At 43.5% G+C, this 25,128-nt stretch overlaps 1 protein-coding gene across 1 annotated transcript in view; it reads right to left on the reverse strand.

Moving 5' to 3' along the window:
• pcnx2 (pecanex 2) overlaps positions 1–23,981 on the reverse strand; it is a 36,998-nt gene extending 13,017 nt beyond the window's left edge. The window contains exons 1-27 of the mRNA XM_071540498.1: positions 23,829–23,981; positions 21,440–21,642; positions 20,364–20,481; positions 20,140–20,176; positions 18,014–18,507; positions 16,926–17,120; positions 15,721–16,203; positions 15,360–15,537; positions 14,814–14,964; positions 14,514–14,656; positions 13,647–13,725; positions 13,045–13,180; positions 12,250–12,392; positions 11,440–11,593; positions 10,815–10,847; positions 10,490–10,661; positions 10,222–10,332; positions 9,371–9,462; positions 8,597–8,706; positions 7,975–8,083; positions 7,173–7,265; positions 6,815–6,965; positions 6,182–6,323; positions 5,025–5,202; positions 2,587–2,695; positions 2,330–2,459; positions 422–480 (exon numbers count right to left, since the gene is read on the reverse strand). Coding sequence (XP_071396599.1) covers positions 422–480; positions 2,330–2,459; positions 2,587–2,695; positions 5,025–5,202; positions 6,182–6,323; positions 6,815–6,965; positions 7,173–7,265; positions 7,975–8,083; positions 8,597–8,706; positions 9,371–9,462; positions 10,222–10,332; positions 10,490–10,661; positions 10,815–10,847; positions 11,440–11,593; positions 12,250–12,392; positions 13,045–13,180; positions 13,647–13,725; positions 14,514–14,656; positions 14,814–14,964; positions 15,360–15,537; positions 15,721–16,203; positions 16,926–17,120; positions 18,014–18,507; positions 20,140–20,176; positions 20,364–20,481; positions 21,440–21,642; positions 23,829–23,981 — 4,156 coding nt within the window. The remainder of the gene's footprint in view (positions 1–421; positions 481–2,329; positions 2,460–2,586; positions 2,696–5,024; positions 5,203–6,181; positions 6,324–6,814; positions 6,966–7,172; positions 7,266–7,974; positions 8,084–8,596; positions 8,707–9,370; positions 9,463–10,221; positions 10,333–10,489; positions 10,662–10,814; positions 10,848–11,439; positions 11,594–12,249; positions 12,393–13,044; positions 13,181–13,646; positions 13,726–14,513; positions 14,657–14,813; positions 14,965–15,359; positions 15,538–15,720; positions 16,204–16,925; positions 17,121–18,013; positions 18,508–20,139; positions 20,177–20,363; positions 20,482–21,439; positions 21,643–23,828) is intronic.
• Between the last annotated feature and the right edge of the window lie 1,147 nt (positions 23,982–25,128).

Genomic DNA, 25,128 nt, shown 5'->3' on the forward strand with positions numbered 1-25,128 from the left:
TTAGAGAGAACAGGATAAAAAAAAGTAAGTAAATGTTTGTTTACATAGCACATTTCCTACACAGGGAAAACTCAATGAAACTCAAATAAAAGCAAAACTTAGGAAAAACTTTGGGAAATAGTAAAAGTTGTACAAATACAGATATACATAACATATATACATTCACACATTGAGAGAGTGTATACCCATATATGCATACTTATATATACATACATATACACAACATACCTCACATACAGACCCAACTCCCACCAGCAAACACATGTATACAAGCATCCTTCCACACACACACACACACACACACACACATACACACACATACAAAAACTACTCAAAGGCTTTAGGAAACAGGAAAGTTTTTGAAGCAGATGCTGCCTGTACTTGATAGAGAGTGTGAGCAGTAGTTAGGAACAGTCCTTACCTGTCTCCTTATCCACCTGGGACACCAGCCTGCTGTTGGAGTTGTCAATACGCTTGGTGCTGCAGAAGGAGGGAGGCGAGAAACAATTCAAACTAAAGACCAAACAGACCAGTCAACCTGAAGCAAAGTCAGGAGACAATTAAAATCGGGCCAAAAATGTATTCCCAGGACACAGGAATCCAAAGCTACTGTTTATGCTGCCAAAGTGTTCCCAAGTGTGTTCTGTGTACGATTTTGCATGGATCAAATATCGTCATTCATGGAGTAACAGAAATCAGTTTTGGGTGAAATGAAAACTTATTTTAAAATGGGTCCCCAGAGAAAAGGGTTAGAAAACAGCTGATACAGACAATATATCTGCTGGTTCAACAGCTCAGGAATACTCCCAGGACTGTATTCCCACTGTGAAGTTCCTCAGAGGGAAAGTGCTGATGGAGGGGCTAGTCCCCCTGAACACCTTATTCAGTGAAGTCTGAGAGACAAAACACATCGAGAGAGATCAGAGATACTTGAAACTAAATAGCTCAAAACTGAGATCCTGAATAAAAAGCTTGCTATTTTGTTGTCTCAGATATTGTTGTTGTCCTTGTTAAATTTGACTGCTGTCTTTTGGTTTTCTGTGTTTATTTGAGGCTTAAAATGGTGACATGGAACTTCTACTGTACATACTGTATATCTCCAATCTGACTCTACAATGCTGTCAGTGATTTGAATTTCACATCAACACAGTCTAAATATGTAAGTATGTATGTATGTATTTAAGTGCTGTTTCATGTCAACTCACTGGGGTTTATACAACAAAACTGCAGTGTGGCTGGAGGACTCTGGTGTATTTTTGGAGTGCTTTCAGTTAGCTGAAGTAGAAAGAGTTATTCCCATCAATAAGTAAGAGGGGTTAGGTTGTGTGTGTGTGTGTGTGTGTGTGTGTGTGTGTGTGTAAGCAAGAGAGAGGGAGAGAGAGAAGGATGGAGAGAGAGAGAGAGAAAAGTATCTGTCTGCTGATCAACCTAGCTCAGCACTTAAAAAGACTCTCAACAAAGCTTGATGTGATTTCTTCCCCTCACTCTGCTGCGCCCATACGCGGACCAAAGAAACACAAAACACAATAAATAGCTTTGTAAAGGGGTGGGACGATATGCTTATCTCACGATACGATTCGATACGCGATATGGGCTTCACGATTCGATACAACCACGATATTTTTGTTTATTGCTGAGCCACAAATCTTTCTAGCAGTGGCATTGGCTTGCCAGAATGTAAACAACAATTTAAAAATGTCATTCAAAAGTGTAAACGATATAATTTGGATAGAGAGCTTGTGAAATTGTGATGGTCAGGCCGTCTCATTTGTGATTACTACAGCAGAATAAAATGTAGCTAATACTGCGATTTATTTTTCTGCCCCACGGTGCGTATTGTCACATTTTTGCACTGCGATATATTGAATTTTGATGTCCCATCCCTAGCCTTGTGTGATGCAGCACTGTGACCTTGTATACCAGGATTTGCATGTGTTGTCCACATATCGGTCTTATTTTGAAATTTGGTCTGTACATGTCAGATGTCACATGGACACAGTGAACAACACTTATAATATGGTTCAATATGGAGAATGGTGGAGTTGGATGTGGAGTTTTCCATTTCTAAGACGTTAAAAATTAATTTTAACAACAAAATTGATCTTTTGAGTGTTCATTTTTCCATCTGTCTGTTTTGTAAACATTCAAGGAGGAAGCCATAGTATCAAATTCTGTTTTTAACCAGCTGCTTCTAGCCGCACTGTATGTGGTCAAGATTTCCTTTTGAACAGGTCGTGTTCAGACTCAAGTAAATGCAAATGATTTCCAGCGACCTCTCTAGGCTGTCGGGGCCGCCCCGCCTCTCACCCTCGCTCCATCAGGGCCTTACTTGTAGTTTCGCTCCCAGAACTTGATGGGCCGTGGGTAGGAGGAGATGAAGATGGCGCTGCCCAGGAAGGGAGCCAGCGGGGTGTAGAAGATGGTAGTCAACAGAGTCTGGAGCAACAGCATGGCGGAGTCTGGCAGCACACACACCAGTCAAGGAAAGCAGATATATTGATATTGATGTACTTACACTCACACACACACACACACACACACACACAAACACACACACACACACACACAGGTCTTGGCAGAGGATACGAGGCACAGCAAAGGGCTGAGCGAAGGCATGGAAAGCGCTGCCCCAGGCAATCTGCCAGGGAGCGATGTAGACCAGGATAAAATGGAGCTTCAGCAGCAGCTCACGCATCTGGACACAAACACAAACAACACACAGTCAGTCCAATACACAAACAGAGCTCAACAGAAGGATGGGATACTATCACATTTGACATTTTAATCTGTTATTTACCTCACACAACCCTTGTCACATAGTAAAACAAAGCTCAAATATGGCATTACCTATTGTATATCCTCTAGAATCACTATAAATGTTAAGAAGCCCTTTTTCAGTTTGCTGAACTGCCAGCATAGAAACTAATTTTACCTGCTATGAAGTGCCAGATTACATAAAATAGCAAAATGTCACTGTTTTTGTAGAGTAATGTCATTGCAAATCTCCCTGTGAAAAAATACTTTGGTTTAAATCCATTTAAAACCAATAGCTTCACTAGCAGGTTGTTCTACTTGTACTTGAGTTAGCTCTGCACAGTGCAGCCAATACATGATCTGTCCCCAGGTCACTATCTATTCATACAGAAAATATCTCACCATAAAACCATTCAATTCACCATGCTAATTAAGCTAATGAAAAGAAATGATCAATCCCTATTTAAGTTGCTCTCGAGCGGCTCACTCTGGCTACTATGGTTTTCATAGCTGATTCCCTTGAAGTGAAATCATTTAAATTATTTCACAAGTCACCGATAACTCTTCCATCCCCTGGGTCAGGGGGTTCAGGTCAGGAGTCAAATAGAAGTCAGAGGTTAAGCCATGCCAACATGGGGTGAGATTGGTCACCTTTACCTCCTCTGACCCTCAAAGACAGAGCAGGATGACCAGAAACTCATTGGCTGTAAGTAAACAGGCTTTGTTACATTTGTTGTCCCTTGATCTGCTTTGTTTCCTTGCCCAGCTACATTGCCAAGTGTGCCACAGACCTTAGTGTCAAGGTTGTGAGCTGAGGATTTTATGAGTCAAACAAACTGTTAGTCATAGTTTACAGTCTAATTCAGGGGTGTCAAACCATGTGCCATGGAGGGAGAACAGTATGCAGGTTTCTGTTCCAACCAAAGACCATACCCGGATCCGTTTCATTAGTTATTTTAACCCTCATCGCCCTCGTCGACTTCTCCTTGGCACTTCCCCTCGGGGGAATCCCTGCTCTTATCTTACTCTCAGAAAGTTCACTTGAGTTTTCAGAGTAAAGGAACGGCACCCTTTACTCGGAAAACTCGAGTGAATTTAGTGAGATCGACCCTTCGAGGGCCGAGGGAGCGGGTCAACAATGATGTAAACTCCAGGGGGGGATTTCACAAAGCAGGATTAGTGAGTCAGCCAGCTAACTTCAAGAAGTGTTATGAAATATCTTCTGAAATGTTGTTATTAGCAATCATCACCATGCATGAGTGAATCATATTCCTAAACCTAATATTCAAGTTTTGTTTTACAGATTCAAATCAGTGTCATTGTTGGGTTATGGCATAATATTTTTCACAGTTATCTGGCAAACTTTCTAATCCTTCTTTGTGAAAACCCCCCATTGTGCGTCATTTCCACTGCACAAACCAACATGGTGGAAAAAGCGATATATAAATGTAAGTGAACAAACAATATTCAGAGAATTTGATCTTCTTTATGAAATTAACTCATCTGTGATACTTTTTTTAACATTTTTCTTTAATTCTTATTAATTATTAGGCCTGCTTAAGGACAACTGCTTTCTGTTTCCAAGACTCCACTTCCCGCTCGGACCCTGACCCTACCTTCACGTGAGGTAGGGGTTATAGATCACGTACCAAGGGGAAGTAAAGGAGGGCCTGTTACTGTAATATGACTAATGAAGCACACTGCAACCAGAGTGGGGGAAGTGAAAGTAAAGGTTTGGTTGGCATGAAAACCCTCCATGGCTCATGGTTTGATGCCATGGTTTATTAAAAAGTTGCCTTTGACTGGGCGTTTTCTTCTTATATTAGTCTAATGTGGACGTGAGCACATTCAATGCTTGTTTCCCATTCTGGTGTGTGTGTGTGTGTGTGTCTGCGTGAGTGTGTGTGTGTGTGTTTGGGTTTGCGTAGGTGCCAACTTGCACATGTGCATTATACTGACCTTGTGGAAGTGTCTCTTTGGAAATCTGTGTATCTGTCTGCTTATCTGTCAGAGTGTATGTATCTGTTTCTATATCTGTCTGTCTGTCTATGCATTTGTCTTTTTCTTTCTCCGTTCTGTATTAATTTGTCTCTGTCAGTTTGTCTATCTTCCATGGCATGTGTGTGCGTGTGTATGATAATAACTAATGAGTGTGTTTGTGTACTTATGTATCTTTCAGCTAATCAGCCTATCCGGATGCGGACCAGTACACTCCCAAACACAGACTCAGAGGAGACACCTTATGCTACCATCGACCCCCGCTTCCTCACCTTGTGGAAGACGATGGACATGAGGAAAAAGTCGAGCAGGAAGCTCTCGGAGGCGTGCGGACAGTCGAAGTGGAAGAAGACGAGCGTGAAGAGGAGGGTGAGGAACTGAAGGCTGGGGTCGCAGAAGGACGAGCGCAGGAGCTTCAGCCCGGCAACCGTCGTCAGGAAAACATCGCAGCTGCGGGCGGCGGGAGACGCAAAACAAACAACAACATAAGCTTCAGCCAGCAGATTCAACCGGCAGGCCATCGCACACATTCACATGGACAGGCACACCGCCACGCATACATGCACTGTTACACGCTTACAGACAATCACATACACACCAGGGTTGGGGTCAGTTCATGAATGAACTCATCAATTCCAATTCAACTGAGGAATTGGAATTGGAATTGGAATCTAATTGGAATTTCAGGAAGTTTAATTTCATTCAATGAAATTCCGTGAAATTCCATGTTTTGTTTTTTTTCTTACCACATATCTGCGGATTACACATAGTGTTATACATTATCCGTACTGAATATCACAACATGTTAAAGGTTACTTTCAGGTGGTATTTGATGCATAACATGTAATCATAATCCATACATTGTGATTGAATGTATCTGATTTGTTCAACTGTCTTTTATTTGATTCATGTTTGATTTGTTTGATTTATAATGTTTAGCAAGTCAAGACAAACTGTGGAAAAAAGTGGAATTTCATGGAATTTAATGGATTCAATTCTGCTTCCTGACATTCCAATTCTATTTCAGTTCTGTTTCCTTAGAGCTGGGTGACATTCCAATTCCAACTCCAGGAATTAAATTGGAATTTACCATGCATTCTCAATTCATTTCATGAATGGCCCCAACCCTGGTACACACACAGCCCAGTATAGCATATAGAGCACAAAAAACAGAGAAAGAAGCCAATTTCCATGCAATGACCTAAATACCTAAATAAGTCAGTCAGCAATAACCTGGCACTACTGCTATCTAGAGGCTGTGTCAGTGTGTGTGTGTGTGTGTGTGTGTGTGTGTGTGTGTGTGTGTGTGTGTGTGTGTGTGTGTGTGTGTGTGTATGTGTGTGTGCGTAAGAGAGTGTACGTGAAGAAGCATGCATGTGTATGATGTATGTTTGTGTGTGTGTGTGTGTGTGTGTGTGTGTGCACTCACTGGATTCCCAGCTTCTTGCGGTGACTGAGGGCGAAGCCGTCGTTAGTGAGCGCGCTCAGTACGATGGCGGGATACACCACGTACTTCTCAAAACACAGGAGCCCCACGTACAGTCGCTCAAACCACATCAGTACAGCGTCCTCTGGTGGAGGCAGGAGGAACAGGCGGATCAGAACTAGACCTGGTTCAGGTTTCCCAGAAGCATCTTTTTCTTTAAAGAGTAACTAAACCCCAAAAACACTTTCCTCAGCTGAAAACCGATGTATTTAGTAGTGTTGTTGATGGATTCAGGTCCAAATCTTGACATTTCAGTGCAAATTTGTTGGATTCTACAGATTGTGTTATAATCAGTGAGGATAGTCACATTGATACATCAGTGATTATGTTGACAAGATGGCTATTTAGAGTAAAAAAACCCTCATCCTAGTTGAGTCAGGGGTTTGTGTTGCTGAGTGTGGCTTGGCAAGTTGTCTCACGAAGTATAGTGAAACCACAGAAGTGTCAGCTTACACATTAGTGGGAAAAGAAATTCTGAGTTAAGAAAACGCTGATGAATACTGAATGTTGGTCAAATCTGTCTTCACAAATAATGAATGGCAGACAGCTGTAGACTGTAAAGGCAGGAATGCTGACCTCTGGGTTCAAACTGGTGGTACTCCTTGGTCTTGAGGACGGGGTGGGAGATCCACAACCAGGGGTGGTGCTTCCTCAGCTGGGGGATCAGGTAGTGGGTGACGAATCCCACCGTCCCCGCCAGCGCGTACAGCACGATGGTCACAAACGGCTGGACATAATGAGAGAAAGTTGATAAACATGAATAAATAATGAAAGAAAGTGATCATAGTTGAATTAGTATTCCTTCGAAATGTGACATACATCAAAAGTAATATGTAGTCTGTGTGTAGGGTGATTTTTGCTATTTTATGTGGTGAGCTTTAGTCAAAGTGAGGCAGAGTAATGAATGAATGCAGGAAGCAAGCAGGAGTCTCACCTTAAGAGACAGAAACACAGTACTAGCAGTGATGGCGAAGGTTAGGATGTAGGCAACGGAGCAAACAACCACATCTGACAGCAGAATCTCCTTCTGCAGAGTACAAGAGGGAGACAGAGCCGCTATAATTCATAATCCACACACTGGATGAAAATACGATAATCTGTCAGAATCATTCAAGTGTCTGATTATCTCTGTCTACTTGCTGGGAGCCCACGTTTATTGAGATCAAAGACGCCACAGCCTGAGAACTGCTGAGTGCGTCACAATCCCCATTAATACTGAAAAGCAATGGGAGGCTCTTTTTCTCTAATGCGCAATTCCCCATAATCATATCAGAGACTGAGAGAAAATGTTGTGTCATCTAGCTGGCAACACTAGCTTTAAATCAACACGCCCTTCCATGTATATGAAACTTATGGCACAGCAAATTTCCAGTAACAATTATTTTGTTTAAGCGTTGATTGGAATGTTGTTTGTTCACTTATAGAGCTGATATGGCTTTGGAGCGGCTGTTCAAAAGTGTCAAAATTGTTAAATTACCTCTGATGGGTGTGGATTAATATAAACATTGCATTAGTGATTTTTACACTCTCAGAGTTAAATTAACACTGACAATTTTGCTGTGCAAGCTTGAATTTTGAACAATATGGTAACTCATATTATCCAAATGTGTAATAATAGTCTGAACCATGACTCATCATCATCCACTAATAAAAAACATTAGCGATCAAACAAAACAATATTAGATTCATAGGAATATTAGATACATTATCTTAATTTATAATTAAATTCTTGGTACCATAGAGTTCTGCAGCTTCTCCGGCAGCGGGTCTTTAATGTCGGAGTCTTCCTCCTCCTCTTCCTCATTCTCCACCAGAGCCGGCATTAGCTTCGACTTGATCAGGGATCTGGAAAATGTACATTACATTTGAAGGACAGGACACCAGGAATGGGTTGGGTAACCACAGTGACATGCAGAATCTCATTTGTTGAATAACTTGAACGGATTTTATGCGTTTCAAAATTGAATCCCACTGAAAGCTGAAGAAATGTATAAATTGAATATATTAAGAAATTGAAATTGAATTCATTCTAGTTTCGAGTTTTTGGGTTCTAATTCTAAGATTATCTTTGCCCTGGTTTAAACGATTCAGAGTAAAATTAAAAGTGAAAAGACTGTTTATGAAGATCATTTTTACTTTATTTTGAGTATTTACTTACTATTTAGCTAAAGTGGATTATGGTCTGATTTACATGTACCTCCATCTGCCTCCTTCTGTCCTTATGTGTATTAATTCAACCTGCTTTTCCTTGCACTACAGTATTAAGAGGACAGCAACAGGGGACAACACATGCACACACACACACACACACACACACACACACACACAAACACACACACACACACACTGATTACTTACAGTAGTACAGAAGGGTCACTGCTCTGGCGGCTGAGGTGGTAGGAGAAAACCACCAAGAGGCCGCAGAAACCAGAGAACAGGGCCGGGGTGTGCTGCTCATCCCACGGCTCCTATAACCACACACACACACACACACACACACACACACACACACACACACAAACACGTTTATGAATCATACACAGAAACCCCCCCACACACACAGTCACCAGCAGGACCTTGCACTTTTTAAAGCCAGACAACACCAAAAACAAATATCTTTGACAGTCTGCTACATTAGGATCTATGTGGTTTAAAAGCAGTTTAAAAGCTTCAACACCGGCCACATCTCCCCCCAGTCAGATCCTTCTAGTCACTTATGAAGGATGACTAGCAGCACTGTGTGTTTTGCTGCAGTCCTACTTAGTTCCATCAGTGAGTTCTCCCACTGCAGGCTATTTATAACTGAGCTCTCAGTACTCTTCTATCCCTACAGCCAGGAGGCGGACCAGGAACACTGATTCAATACAACATGAGGAGAGGAGGAGGAGGAGGAGGAGGAGGAGAGGAGAGGAGAGGAGAGGAGAGGAGAGGAGAGGAGAGGAGAGGAGGAGGAGGAGAGGAGAGGAGGAGGAGGAGAGGAGAGGAGAGGAGAGGAGAGGAGAGGAGAGGAGAGGAGAGGAGAGGAGAGGAGAGGAGAGGAAAGGAGAGGACGGGACAGGACTATATTCATGTCTCCCCATATACCCACTATACTTTGGCTGTGTTTCAACAGTACATTCAGTTAATTTCTACCTTGAGAGCTCCAAAGCAGAAGCCGTAGAGTAGAGACAGAGCGATCAGACTGCGTAGGATGCTGTAGACTGCAGAGTGAAGACCTGTAGCAGCTGAGACACACACAGACACACACACACACACACTGGCTTAGTTTGATTAGCTTAGTGGATAAAACTGCATTAAATAGATTGAAGGTGAAAATACAATGGGAAAGAATGATCAACAAACCTGAACATGAAATATGTAAAATGTGAACAGCCTATTAAGGACTTTCATGTAAGAATTCCGACTTTAGTTTTGAGTATTAAGAATTTAGTTTTATGGCTTTTAAATCATTATGAAAATTCAACTTTACTTTAAGGCCCAATAATGAAAAACTGCCATCGCACTAGTGGCTTTGTTTACAAAGTTATTTTGTGATTTTTTACTTTTCATTTGAAAATATATCATCTGAGGTTTTGATAACATGACTAACTGTATCTGACAGGTAAACATGAGTTTTACATGTATTGTAAGGCTGTAAGGTTTGTGCTATTATAACACTGGAGTAAAACACACATCAAGCTCACGTCAAGCTCTTCAACCACATATGTAAATATACCCCAAAAGAAGGTAAAATCATTTCTGGTAATTATCTTATTTACTACAGTATTAATAGCCATACAATTTACACACACAGGCATCAAACCAAGGCAAAAAAACAATGGCTATATCCATAAATGTTTTCACTTTGCTGTGGAATCAAGAGGGTTAAGAGTGAACCTCGATTCTGTTCTGGACAGAAGTTTAGTCCAGTCTAAGTTCTGGACTTTTGGAAATATGGACATATGCACCATTGAAATATGAAGGTAACAACTATTTCTACTAACCTGTCCCACCAAAGAAGTGCATGTCAATCTGTTCCAGTAGGTAGATGGTGAAGGTGTTGATCTGAGGGAAAAGGCCCACGAGGAAGGTGATGGGGAAGCAGTAGGTAAAACCTGTTACATGCATAACACAAAGAATAGGTCAAACTTTGGCTAATATCTGTCATAGACAACACATCATTTTTGAACAGAAGATTACCAAAAATACAAATAGAATAGGGGTGTGTGTGTGTGTGCGTGTGTGTGTGTGTGTGTGTGTGTTTATCCCTACCGACTAGCAGGTCCCGTAAGAAGCGCAGTGCGTCGTGGCAGACGATGGTGACTCCGTACAGCGTGGAGACGGGCAGCTCCTTCATCCTCAGAAGCTGCTCCAGCAGCCAGATCAGAGCGCAGAAGATACAGAAGTAGGCCGCACGACTGTAGGCTACCAGCTGGTTATGGCCCTGCAGAGACACACACACACACACACACACACACACACACACACATACATACACACACAATATTAGATAAGGCTTAACCCTGCTTTCTAGTATGTATAATATATAGTATATAATATGTTACTATCTATTTATCAACAACGAGGTTAAACTCACATGTGTTGGTGAGGCTGCATCTGGCTGAACACTCTGGAAAACAAAACATGGAAGCCAGTACTTCATCAATATTGTAATCACCATTGAAAATAGTATGGCTACTACCCAGTTTAGCAGAAGGGGAAGTGAATGGGAGCAAGTCAAAAGTGACACATTTGAGGTCAGTTCCAATTTACATATGATGTCATTTATCATTCTGTCTTCAAATTAGACCATCACAGAATTCAGTGTTGAAAAACCACAAGTCTTGCTTTATCCGCACAGATTGTCCCAACTGGTCATTTTTTAATGGATTTTCATTGGACAGAGTAAATGTTCATATATAGAAAAATGAGATAATAGCTCTAAGATAGAAAGCCTCCAGTGAGAAAAAACAGTTAGCTGTATCCACAATGTCCAAGGCACTCTAAAATCCAGTAAGGAGGGAAGAGACTAAAAGCTTGAAATTTAAAAAGCCTTTATTGTTGTGGCTTAGAGCCAACGCATTTGGACCACAAGGCCTTCAGAGTAAATGTTCACTAAGCCCTTAAAGAGTCAGAAATACTGCAAGGTTAGCGATTCAGGAGGCTCGCCCCAGGTAAGGAGTAGATAATATCAACAGAGATTTGGTGTCTTCTTACTGTACCTTCAGTAAGGAGTACTGGCAGCTGGCAATGACCAGGCAGAACTGGAATACCCAGAAGTCTTTGAAGCAGCCGTGGTTGAGAAGCAGGAAGCCCAGGAAGGAAACCAGGAAGGCCATGAAGACTGCAACCAGGTTCTCCAGAACATCCTGGTTCCTACACAAGCACATACAGAGACATACAGTGCACTCAGTAGCTAGTTATCGGGTACACAACCCTGTTCATAAAAATGGAGCATTCATACACACTGGAAATCACGTGCTGCTGGTTTGCTGCTGTGTATAAAAGAGGCAGACAGGCATCAAGGGATTCAGTTACTGCTCATCTGAGTGATCAAATGGGCAAAACATGACCCAAAAAGTGACCCAAGTGACTTTGAGTGTGGTAGGGTTGTCGGTGTGAGGTGTTTTTCAGACACAACAGTGTTTTAGATTTGCTGAGAATAGAGAAAAAACAGCATGCAGGTGAAAAACGCTTGTTGATCGGAGGTCGAAGGAGAACGGCAAGGATCATGCAAAACACAGTAACACGAATTATTGACATGGCATTATAAAATGTCAGAAATCATTGGTGTCAAATAAATAAACTTTTCTCAGTTCCTCAAAAGTTGACTGTGGGGTGAAAATGTTACAAAATAACAAAATAACTACACCAATATCTCTCAAATTATTTCACATTTATCAAATTCAAGGACTATGGTGGCTTAATTTGGGATAGAAATTAAAATAGCTGGGTGTTACTTTTTTACTTAATTACTTGGCCTGCAGAGTAATATGAATGATGTGAGTTTGTGGGCGGGGCTTGTGTATTACCTGTCCAATAGGGCAAGCAGGGTGAGTCGGTCGTACAGGATGTTGATCCATTTCCCAGGAAACAGTTTGAGTTTATAATAAAGCTTCCTGGTTGGCTTCTCCTGAGTGGACGTCTCTGACGACTCGTCCAAAGAGTCCTCCTCCTGACACACACACACACACACACACAATGTATATCCACACAAATGCAATAATGCAAACTATAAAGAATCAGATGCTTTACATGCACATGAATTGTCAGGTACACAAAAACACAGTCAGAATCATCACGGGTGCACAAAGCAACACTTTCTCCACACTGTGCAACACACAAGCCCACGCATACACAGCAGTTCACTGATGATTCGGTGGGATTTGAGCTTCAACAACTGATCCAGGCAGTCGCTGTCATCCCTGCCAGTGTACATACAGCGGTACTGAGTGGAACGCTTCAGGACTGATGTATGGCTGCTATTATAGACTGCAGCACTGACTCACGTTTACGTAGAGGCAGTTAATCACAGTTAGGCAGAGAGAGAGGGAGAGCAAGGCAAAAATCTGTGTGTCTGGCCTTGATAGCTCCACACTGCTGTCACAAGAGACTAATGGTTTATGGCCTGGAGTTGCAGGGAGAATAAAAAAGAATAGACTAGAAGGAGTTGAGAGAGGAGAGGAGAGGAGAGGAGAGGAGAGGAGAGGAGAGGAGAGGAGAGGAGAGGACAACAAAGCACAGCAGAACAGCACAACATAACAGAAGAGAACAGGGCAGAGCAAAATAATACAGAGCAAAAGAGAACAAGTGAAGTATGTGGATACCTGGAAGATCTCGGGGTGCGTCCTTCGTGGGCGGAGCCTGTGAGCGGGGATGATGCGTCGCTGGAAAGGACAGTCGGAGTGACCGCCCACCAGGCCGTCCTGACACTCTGAGTTGGACGAGGTTGACAGCAGGTCACTGAGGACACACACAAACACACACACACACGCACACAGGCACGCACATGCCAGGCTGACGTTAGTACATGGAATGGGCGATGACGCTGAAATCAATATCACGATAATCAATATACTGTATATATATTTGTCAGATATCGATATACAGTATATCACTATATGGCTCATGTATGCTAAATCACATGTTAAATAATCAAATGTTCATCCAATTGGGTGTGACATCAAACAATAATAATAATAAATGATAATATTGAATTATCACTCAGCCCTACATGGAATAACACCTGATTAAGGGCAGGAAGTCATGACAGTGGAGGAGGAGATGGAAGAAGTTAAGGAGGTTAAGAGAATAAAAGAAGGGCAAGAAGGAGCGGAAGAACAAGTAAGCAGTGGGAGAGAAAGAGTAGGGTAGGAAGAGAAGGAGGAGGTGTAGAAACAGGGGAAGAATAGAAAGCTGACAGCAGTACCACATGTTTCCAGTGATGAGCTCGGCTCCCAGCGGCAGGTTGAGCGCTCTCTCTGCATACAGCTTGCGAGGCCTGTCTCCTGGTGAGACAAGCAGACGCATCAGACTCATTACACACAAAACCTCAACTCACAATCAACCGATGAGCCGTTAAATCCATTTTGTGGCATTCGTGTTGATTTATCAGCTCTTGAGGAAAAGCATCTGACCATTACTGACGGACAAATATAACTGAACAGCTCGACGGCTTCACAGATTTGACCCATTTCAGACACGCCTAATTTAATCTACCAGCATTTTGAGCAGTTTTGAAATTGAAGCCATCAGCTGCTGGTAGTGCTCCGGCTGACAATGTATTAACAGCACCTCATTAACTTCTTTTTGCTGTACACTGCAAAAAATCTCCATCTTAACAAGCACTTCAGTCTATTATTATCTATAATAAATCTATTATTGTGTCCTAAAATCGTAATTTTCTTGAAATAAGTGAAAAAATCAGTCAAGGCGGTTAGATGATTTCACTTGTTTCCAATGCAAATCAACTTGTTTCAAGAATTTTGTAAAATCAAGTGTCATTTTCTTGATAGTAGCACAGTGATCTGCCTTATTCTGACTTGTTTCGAGGTATTGACACTAGAAAATTGGAAACGGGGGGGTTATCAGAGCTTGCAGAACTGTTCTCTTGTTTTAAGAAAAATAAGATTTGAAGGCTGAGTGAGAGACTAAATGACTTGTATGTTACTCATCCCAGCCTGTCTCCTGCACAAATTACATTACAACGCGGTAATGGTGAGATAAGGTAAATACTACAATCACTTTCAACTGTCATTTTGCCCGCATCTGATAATGCCCAATGGTAGCTACTCACTGTGCACAGTGTGGAAGGTATAAGCCTCTTCTTTGTTGGTGGCCTCTGGCCTGCAGATGACCTGCAGCATGGAGCTCTCCGACTGAGAGGTTTGCGAGGGTAAGGAATCATAGTCCGGGTCTTTCTCTCTGTCTGTCTGGGGACTGGGGGACAGGACACACTAATAACTGACTGGACCGAGAGTAAAAGAGCCCGGTAGGGGTTCAGTAAGGCATGTGTGTGTGTATGTGTGTGTGTGTGTGTGTGTGTGTGTGTGTGGATGCAGTTGTGTGCATATACGGAGTCTGTAGGTGTGTGTACCTGTCTGGGGAGACTATTGGGATGCGTGTAGGCAGTATAGTCTGCAGTGTGTCAGTAGCCAGACTGTTGGGCGGGTTGGGTCTTTCAGGCTGGCTGTCTGTGTTTGTCTCTGTGATCGCCTCATCTGGTCTGGGAGCCGCACTCAGATCCTCTGGAAACAGGCCAAAGATAAATGTTTATTTGATAAAATAAAATCCAAAGTCACGATTGATGATGGGACCATTTTCTGTTTGTTTGCTGTCTAGAAAGTGTCACCATTTCCATGATATTAGATAGTGTCAGAGGTATCACCTATTCAAAAACATCATACTAACAGATTATTCTGGTGTTGATATGAATATGTTATAATAGGCTATCCAGTAGCCATTCAACATAGTCAACTGCATTGGGAATTGAATCTGCAGCACATAAACCAGATATGACATTGCACTCATGCATGCGTCTGTATTTACACAGGGAACCAGATAGAAAGAAGAAAGTGAAGACGATTTTGGCCTTCAAAGTACGTTTAGAGGTAAATGCACAAACCCCTTGGCTGACATTCACCTTCCTCTCCAGCTCCTGCTTCCACTTTGTGTTCTGGCCCCTCCTCTTCCTGTGCGCTGGCCCCTCCCCCTCTGGTGCTGAGCGAGCCCAACAAGGAAACAAACTCCAGGAAGTTGGACTCGTTTGGAATCTGGCCCTCCTTGGCCTCCAGGTCTGACTTGGAACTGGTCATGGTGGTCTTTTGGACAGACAGACAGGAAGACAAATGTTTGTATGTGTGTATGTATGCAGGGATGGATGGATGGATGGATGGATGGATGGATAGATGGATGGAGATAACACCTGCAAACAAACGGATTACTGAACTTATCCTCCAAAGGAAACCCGACTGCTAATCTACAGAGCTGAAGTGCCAACATACTGTGTTTTGGGAACGGTCTGACAGTAGAACAGCGTCTTTCCCGCTGTCCATGCTGAGCCCGCGGATGTGAGTCCTTCCCCCCGGCCCGTAGCGGCCGAACGCAGGCGGCAGACGCAGGAAACCCTCTGAATCCACGTTGAGATCCGGAGAGTCCGTGTCATCGGGGTGGGAGTGGACATCGATGCCCGACGAGCTGTTGTCATTGGTCAGTTGCGGACTCGGCGTGTTGTCGTCCGTTATCTGCGGACCGAGATGTTCCTGGTCCGGATCCTGACACTCCAGTGTGGTGGATTCTGAACTGGTCGTTTCCCTACACAGGTGAAACTCTTCGCTCTGGTTCGGCGTCTCCAGCTGTTTCGGGGTGGGGTCGTCCTCTGACCCCGCCCCTTCCTCTCCCTCCTCCCCCTCCTGCCTCTCCTCCTCAGGGGAGTCGAAGGTGATGACGGGGATCTTGATGTGACATTCTCCTGCCTCCTTCTGAGCCTGATGGGACAAACGCACACACAATCAAACATTGCCTAAATGTAAGCTTTCAGATTACATTACTTTCATACCCATATAGATATGTTGGGAATACAGTGGAATACAGTATTATAAAAAACAACCTTACCACCAGCAACAGTGATAAAGGCATGAGCCAAAACACCAGGACTGGTGTGGTAATGGTGGTGAGAAATGAGAAAACACAGCCTGGTCATTGTTTATGTGCCCAACATCCCTGCAGCTGACTTCTCTTTTTAGAGCAAGCAGCACAACTTGTAGCCCAATCAACTGTTTTACTCTAATCTCATAGATATAAAAACTATACATATATACAGCAAGGTTTCCAGCTGTCTTTTTACATCTTTAGCATTTTGTTTACATTAAAATGTGGGATCATTTGCTTTCACTTTATCTCACAGCACACGGTAGCCATTTTGCTTAAAGTCACACTGAAAGGAAAAATTACTTGTTTGCCTTTTTAGCTGATTCAAACTGTCATACCATACTCCTATTTGCAAAAAAAGTTAAAAGATGTATTTTCTTGTACTTTTATATCAAAATCTATTATATCTATATCTCATTACCTTTACTACCTGGAAAAAAGTAAATCTTTAGTAGTGACTTCATTGTGTACCAGGAGGCGTAAATAAAAATTCCAACCAAAGAAGGACACTAAAATGGAGGCACAAAACGGTTCATGTGAAAACAAGTCCTAGTCTTACCTGTGCGTTCTCCAGGAGGCTCTGCATGACGCTCTCCTCCAGCTGAGCGGCCATCTGAGGGTCACAGCTCATGGTGATGATGATCTTGACCGTGTCGCTGTCATCCAGGTGAGCCGACACCGGCCCCGGACCAGAATTATCCACCAGCACCACCGCGATCTCATCAGAGCAATACGTCTCCTCCACTGGCTCAGCCTGAGACATGAAGACAGAGGCAGACAGAGGCTGGGAGAACGGCTCTTTCCATCGTGTATTAAATAACCAGAAGGCAATGATTGGTGCCTTCCTTTTCATTAAGATAACCTTTCAAGGCCTTCCAGCTCCACTGGATAGCACAGAGTAAAGTGATCAGAAAGACACAAGAGAGGAGGAGCGGATAGTAGGGCTGCAACTAATGATTATATTCATTATTGGTTAATCTATCAATTTATGTTTTCAATTAATCAATTAATTATTGTAATTAATAATTCTGATTAATCATCTATAAAATGTTAAAAATACAAGTACTTTACTTAGTCTGACCAACAGACAAAAACCCAAAGTATTCATTTTATAATGATATGAAACGAAACCAAATGTTTGGTATTTTTACTTGATAAATGACTTCATCAAATATCAAAATTATAATCAACAGACTAATCGTTTCATCACTAGTGGGTAGCATGCAACAAGTTCTGCTCTGCGCTTATGAAGGTCCATTGACCGAAAGTGTGTGGATAGCATTTTTCTCTTTCTAGTGTTATGCCTTAGCTTCTACCACCTTCACCTTTGGGTGTGCGGTTGATTTTGTTTCAATGCAACCATGTCAAAGAGTTGTATGCCACATTCAATCCAATTACACTGCAAACAATATGGTATTCACCCTGGCTTACTGAGCTGCAAAGGCCCAAAAATCGACTGAACAAGTACAGATCAACCTACAGTAGCACCCAATCTAAAAGCTCTTTCTAATCTACAGTGTTCTGCATTGTACTGTACAACTCCTCATAGGGGTGGAGCATTAGTGGCACAGATGTGCAGCAAGAGTGCAAATAGTGTGACTTTTGCAATCTACTACCTATTTCTACTTGGACATCTGTATGGTCTACCTGGGTAGGAGGTTGTGGAACGTCAGTAAGGTCATCCTGGGGGTCCTGGGGCATCTCCAGGGAGTTGTTATTGGCGTCTGAGGGCTCTTTCTGCCCCTCGCTCTCCTCCCCACTCTCCCCCTCACTGCCCTTGGAGGGAGGCAGCCCTTCATCCGCTGTATCCCTGTCTGCAGTGTCTTTATCATCACTGTCTTTCTCCGCAGTTCTGTCCTGTTCTGATTGCTCTGTGTTAAGCCCTATCAAAGAGCTCTGAATGTCTGTTTCCTCTCTCACAGCCTCAGTCCCAGTCGTTTCCGCATCCTTTTTCCCCGTCCCGGTTGCGGATCCCGGTCGCGGCTCTTCTCTCCCTGTCCGGGACGGGGGCCTCTGCTGGGCCTGCAGCAGGGGGGCGGCCTGGTCGGGGTTGGGGCTGGACAGCTCCTCTGGAGAAAGCTCTTGGTTTGGGTGCAGATCTCCCTCCGCCTGCCTCTCCTCTGCAGCACTCTCACTCTGCCCTGCAACGGAATGAAAAATGGATTCACGTTGTGGATTTAAAGTGTAATAATAATACACTGGCTCTAATCCTAGCTTTATCCCTATTAGCCAAGTTCACATTCCTCCCCTTGGAAACACTGTGGTCTCATATTTGGCTGCAATGACATCATCAACCATCGCACCAAAATCACACTAATGTCTACAGCGGCACAGCCTCTCTGGCCGAACATAATCCAAAGCTTTATTCTAGTTTTCTTAGCCAATGCCAGAAAAAATCTTTCCATGGCAATAAAATGAACCATAGATAGACTGATCCCACTGCCACTCACACAGATACGAACATATTGATACACTCTGCATTTATCTGATGCTCTGCAGCACACTGATTATGATATCTCCTCTTTCCATCAGCTGCCTTTGCTCTGACTAATCACTAGTGCATGAGGTCATAAATTTCCTGGAAGCAGTCTGTTGGTCTTGCTGGCTGGCTGGCTAACTGGCTGGCTGCTAGCTAGGTGCTTGTCTGAGCATATTTACAACGATGATGTGTTAGCAGAACAGGAAGTGATCAATCTGCATTGTCTGAGGAGCCATCCAGTGCATTAGGGAAGAGGAACAGAGTTGGCTACCAGCACTGCCATCTGACAATATGATACACAGAATACCCATTTCCCCAAACCATAAGTGTATAGAGGCTCCATAGCTACAATAACTACAATAACTAATTAGGATTTTGTTGACGACCTGAGTCAAATAATGTGCTGCAGCTGCTTCACCTGCAACATCCTGTGTCGTCATACTGTATAGAGTTTAATTATATAGTTATAATTTAGTCATATTGTCAGTGTTATTTGATATTTGTTTTATATATTTGTTTTTCATATTTTGTAAAGCGTCTGAGTATCATGTAAAGCGCTTTATAAATAAATTATTATTAATATATATTATTATTATTTTTATTTTTTTTTCCAGCATACTGCAGAAACACTAAAACGGCAAACAGTTTTTACCAGCTCCTTTTTAGGAGCTGGTAAAAAATGGTAAAAACCTTTTTCATTTTCCCATTAATGCCATATATTCATGACATTTTACAATACATTGTCAGTGGTTTGACTCGGTCCCAGGGTCATGGATTTTTTTCTACAGGTTGTAGACAATGTCAGCTGTCAAACTGAGTAAAAAAATGCCAAAACTCAATATACAAAGTTTTTGCAGGACTCCAACCATAGTAGTCCATAGCCTCAAATCAGCATTTCCCCTGGGCAGACATTCAGCCTTGGTCAAAACCCTGAGGGATTTTCACCTTTCACTCTGTATTTCCAGAAGGAATGGATAAAGAATTAGATCTAACACCTTTTTTGTAACATTTGTTTTTGGCTACTTTTTCTTTGCATTATGTTAGGAGGATCAGTGATTGTCAGATGATTTCACTTGGGCATACCTGATTTCTGTTGAATATAACAAGCCATGCTCACCACTAAAGCTCAGCACTTTCATGGGAAAATGATAACACTGGCCTAATGTCAAAATGTCAGTCATCTCTGCTCTCCCCTGAATAACATGAACACTTTTAAGAGGGAACATACATCCTGCTGTTTGATTGCGGATAACACTACCTATTCTATTCAAACCTAGAGAGAGGACAGCATCACCTTCCACAGTCTTCACCTCATCTGACTTGGGACACTCCTGAATAGAAGAGAATCCAGAAACACATACATAATGATCAGAATCAAGACATAATGTAGGTCAACATACTAGCACACTCAAGTGAACCAGGCTATGTTCATATTCATGTACTGTCATCTGAGGCAGATGTACATCTTTTGACTGAGAAACTGAGTCAATCAACCAGGAATGTTAGCGATTCACTCACCACCCCTATCAGTCCCGGGTCGGTTTCGGTCTGTTTAACTGTCACCTGGATTACTGGACTGGGACGGTTCCGAGCCAACATCGTCATGGCAACACTGTCTGGGACTGTGCTGCTCTTCCTGTTAGACAGAGCGACGCGAAAGAGACAGAGAGATTAAATGATGGAGAGACAGAGAGAGAGAGAGAGAGAGATGGGGAGTCTATGGGAGTCCATATATCAATGCGTGTCACACCAAATTTCCGAGGAAATAATCCAACATTCACCCCCATCCTGACATGTTTTGAATACTAACTACAAATTTCCTGAACTACAGAGATGAGGGAGTAGTAAAGAAACTCAAGTCTGGGCTCTCAGCTTCATCTCTACACTTGCCTCTGGGATTTCAAAGAAACCAAGGAAGCGAAATAAAAAGAAAAAAATACAGTCATAGAGAGGGGGGAAAGGGTGAGTTTTCATTTACGAGTCTGTGTGTTGATCAAGTGTGTCAGAGCCGAGTGGCCGACTGAAGATCACTGACCGCTCCTCATTAGCTTAACTCATTCACAAAAGAAATGCTGAGTCTTTGAAATAAGGGGGAAAGAGTCCGTATTCTACTTCTATTCTACATTTTAAAGCAATCTGATCTGAGAGAGAGAGGAGAGAGAGCGAGAGACAGAGACAGAGAGAGAAAGAGAAGAAGACTCAAAAGTGTAGAGAGAAGGTGTCAAGCAAGGCTGCACTCAATCATACTTCTTTTATTAGTGCAATTACTCCCAGGAGCAGGTCTCAGCCCTAAATGTACAATTTCATGTTAATAATTAAATTCCAATCATTAGGGATTACCCCTATGCCCCACATCCTGCATGGGCATGTACTGTAATGACAAAACTGCCCAGGGAGCAGCTCTAGGCACGAGGAACAAAAAGGCCAAGGTGTTGAGTCATATATAACTCTGGAAAAGCTCACGTATCTCTCTGCACAGCCGCCCCCCCGCCTCAAACATCTGTAAAGGTTAAGTGAAACCTACCACATCTATTAGTCTAGAGCAGGAGTTCTTTAACTCTTTCGGCTCGACCCCGATGTCCGCATGGGCTTACCTGATGCTGGCGGGCAGGCAGGAGTCAGAGGCGTTGCTCTTCTTCTCCGGAGCCTTGCTGAGGTCCGAGAGGCTGCTGCGCACCACCGCCTCGCCCTGGTCGAACATCAGGTGCAGCCGATAGTTGGCCATCTTGATGAGGATGAAGAAGGCGGTGATGGAGGTGCAGTAGATGCTCAAAGCCATGGTGGTAGGGGGCAGGGCCTGTGGAGAGGTGGGAGCAGAGAGAGAGAGGGGAGGAGAGGAGAGGAGAGGAGAGGAGAGGAGAGGAGAGGAGAGGAGAGGAGAGGAGGGGAGGGGAGAGGAGAGGAGGGGAGAGGAGAGGAGAGGAGAGGAGAGGAGAGGAGAGGAGAGGAGAGGAGAGGAGAGGAGAGGAGAGGAGAGGAACTTTAGCACCCTGTTCCTAATGGGAAAACAACAACCTGGCTGCCTCTTCTCAAGCTATGTAGGTGAAATTCTTGAAAAGGTAGAGCATTCAATCACAAAACCACAGGGTTCCTCTGGTGTATTACAGGCCCAGTGGGCCACCAGACCGGATTTGATAAATTGGTTGATTGATGAAGTTTATTGATCCCTGGGGAGGGGAATGAGTAATGATCCATAGTGAAGAATATGAAGATTAAAGACGAAGCATCTGCATCATGCTGATACAGAGCTCCTATTGGCTAGAAAGACTTCTTGCTATGTTGAATATTGATATAGATACAGATGTTTGCATTTTATAGATTTGCAAATTTACAGTCCAAATTTAGAATGCAGTTATACTGTTTTGGTTGCTCATATTTGTTTGTTCCTCTTTGTTCAACTTCTTTCTGCCATCATTGATCTTGTACAGTGTGTTGTGACCTTCAGGTAAAAATGCTAATAAACCTGAAATATGAAACATGCCTGCATCTCTTCCAGAAAGCTTGTTTATGTGCATGGGAAGCAGTGAGTTTACACAAACAGACTGTGAGCAATACACATGTGACAGTGAAAACTGCCAGTAACCACATTTTTAATGTTGCTTTCAGTGGAGATGCTCTTAAACCTCTGAGCTGTCATTCTCACATCAGAATCTGTTTCTTCCTCTCACCTTCTCTCACCCATGGACGGCTATTTTGGGATTATCTGTGCTGTATCTTGTTTGCCAAACAACAGATCTGAATGGTACAGGAGCATAACAGAGACACTTCACATTTTATTTCTGATCCCTCTACAGTTTTAACATGGGGGATGGTGGACTGTTGAGTTGTTTCCCCCCTCATTTGACCTTAAACTGATACAAGAACACATTTTAAAATGTCTTGGTAGTAAATAGGATGTCTAGCACCTCCAAATCACCCTAGATCTATTATATCAAGAACAGTGAAGCAGAGACTGAAGCAAAAAGGCCCAGTAGGGATATGGGGAGCAATCACATCACACAGTCATAATCTGCAATACAAGAATATCTAATCTGGATGAAATGGGTTAGTGTGCCAATAAACCACTGTTGCATAAAGATACTGAGACACCATTCATCTGATTTCCTCAGTAAATAACAGAAAAGCAGAGGGCTACCATCTGAAACCTATAATTTACATCCCCTCCCATCTCCAGTCTAGCTGACCTGTTGTTGACATCATCACGGTCCTGGACTCCCTCCAGTCATTTTAAGATGCAGATGAGGCTTCACTACACCTTGTTTGATCATTCAGACTTCATTACAGCTTAGGTTGCATGTCTTTGATCTAGGTTTAGCACTTCATACGCCATGCTTAGCCTATCTTTGTTCATGCCACCACCCTGTAAAGCAGTGATTCCCAAACTGGGGTCCAGGGACACCCAGGGGTCACAGAGGAAGTTCCCACCCAGGACATCCTCAGGAAAAAGGAGGAATAGTTTAATTTCATTGTCATTTCATTCATCTGAGGGTAGGACGTGGAGAGAATGACACAGAAATGTCTATTTTGATCAGAGGTTTCACTCTCTCGGCTGTCCAGTTCTGTACCAAATCTCAGATGGAGCTCCCCTCTGATGAAATATGATCAATGGGGGGTCTGTGGCCTGTCTTGTACCTATATGAAGGGCCGTGACATGAACATATTTGGGAACCACAGCTATAAAAGCACGCCTTCTGGCTCTCCCTCTGTTACATCCAGGGGCAGCCATGCGTTCCTTCACTGCATGCGGGAAAATACTGCGACAATGCCTTTTCCTAGCATAGTATTTCGCTCAGTAACCACACAATGAATGGTGCTGGGTGGTTGTGGGGTAAAGGACGGGCCATTGAACGTTTATCCGTGAAAAGACGCAAACGCCGCGCTTCGTGGTGCATGAAAAACGTTACCTAAGTAGGCTACTATGAGCTGTACTCACACCCCCTTCGCGGCCTTGAACGTCATGTTCTGGGTCCAAATTAAACTCACCAGATGGAGGGACAGAGGCAACATCAGGAGGAAAATCCAAAGATAGAGGTGGCAGGAGTTGTTGAATTTGTTCTGGTCCGGGTCGTGGTACCAGCCCCCGGTCAGTGATGCCCAGACCCCCTGACGCAGGGTCTGCACAACCTGGGAGCCCATCTCTCCTCTCTCTCCTCCTTCCCTCTCTCCGCTCAGGTTGGATGGATGGATGCTGCTGCTAGGCTACAATGAAACGATCTCCTTACGCATGCTACAGTCGCTACGCCTCCATGTTGGGGCGATGTGGCACGGGCTGCGCCGTCTCCTTCATGCCTCAGCCGCTCTCGGTGTTGTTGTCCTCTCGTCTGCCTTCCATCCCAATGTCAAGTCGTCCATTGCTGCCGCGGTCTTCATCTTGTCCTATTCTTCTGTCCCCCTGCCTCTCTCGCTGTCTGTACAGATGCGCAGCTCTGACCGCGTCCCCTCCCTTTCCACTCGTCCTCCCTCCCCTCCGTCCTTCCCTACCTCCCTTCCCTTCCTTTCCTTTCCTTTCCCTTCCCACTACCCATTAATGCTTCATCTGCGCACAAACGTGGCCCAAGAGGTTTTCTGGCAAAATACATCAGTGGTTATCAATCGCATGTATATGTACAGTATATGTATATGTATATGTAGGCTATAGGCGTTTTAGTCTAATTCCCAAACAATGGCACAATATAGGTTTATTTTATTATCCATACGGCTTGTGCGTGCGAGAGAGAGTGAGAGACATAGGACGACTGAGAGAGAGAGAGAGAGAGAGAGAGAGAGAGCTGTGCGTGTCATTATAAGGTCTACTATTCCCATAATAATTTCCCTGAAGGCGCGCTCTCCTCACACATTCCTACGGTGGCTCCTCCCTCGCCACACTGCTGCGACCGGCACGTGGGGCAGAATCCACCAATCCGCGGCCAGCACAGCCGGAGCAGCAGCGTCCCCAGGACCTCGGTACAAGTCTCCGCTGCTGGGTCCGACAAGTCTGGTAACAACGACGATGGGGGTTGTTTTGATTAAAATTGACGGACTTTTTCGTGGTTTTGCTGCTGTACCGGAGTTTTGAAATCCAAGATGTTTGATGCGCTTTCAACTGTTCGACCGTCGGCTGCTTTCCACACACCCAGAGGAAAGATAAACCCGGGAATAAAAGAGTTTAAACTGAGGAGCAACTTTTCCAACTTCCATACTAGTCAAGAGGCTGACCTATGCTAAGCTAACTCGCTAGCTAAAAGTATGGAATGCGATTAAAAATTTGGAGAAAAAAAAGTCCATTAGCGAGCTATCGAACTGA

This window comes from Centroberyx affinis, unplaced genomic scaffold (assembly GCF_046629955.1).
Source record: "Centroberyx affinis isolate AG114_WGS23_722 - 3 ecotype Tasmania unplaced genomic scaffold, CSIRO-AGI_Caff_v1 ptg003652l_1, whole genome shotgun sequence".
NCBI classification, from domain to species: domain Eukaryota; kingdom Metazoa; phylum Chordata; class Actinopteri; order Beryciformes; family Berycidae; genus Centroberyx; species Centroberyx affinis.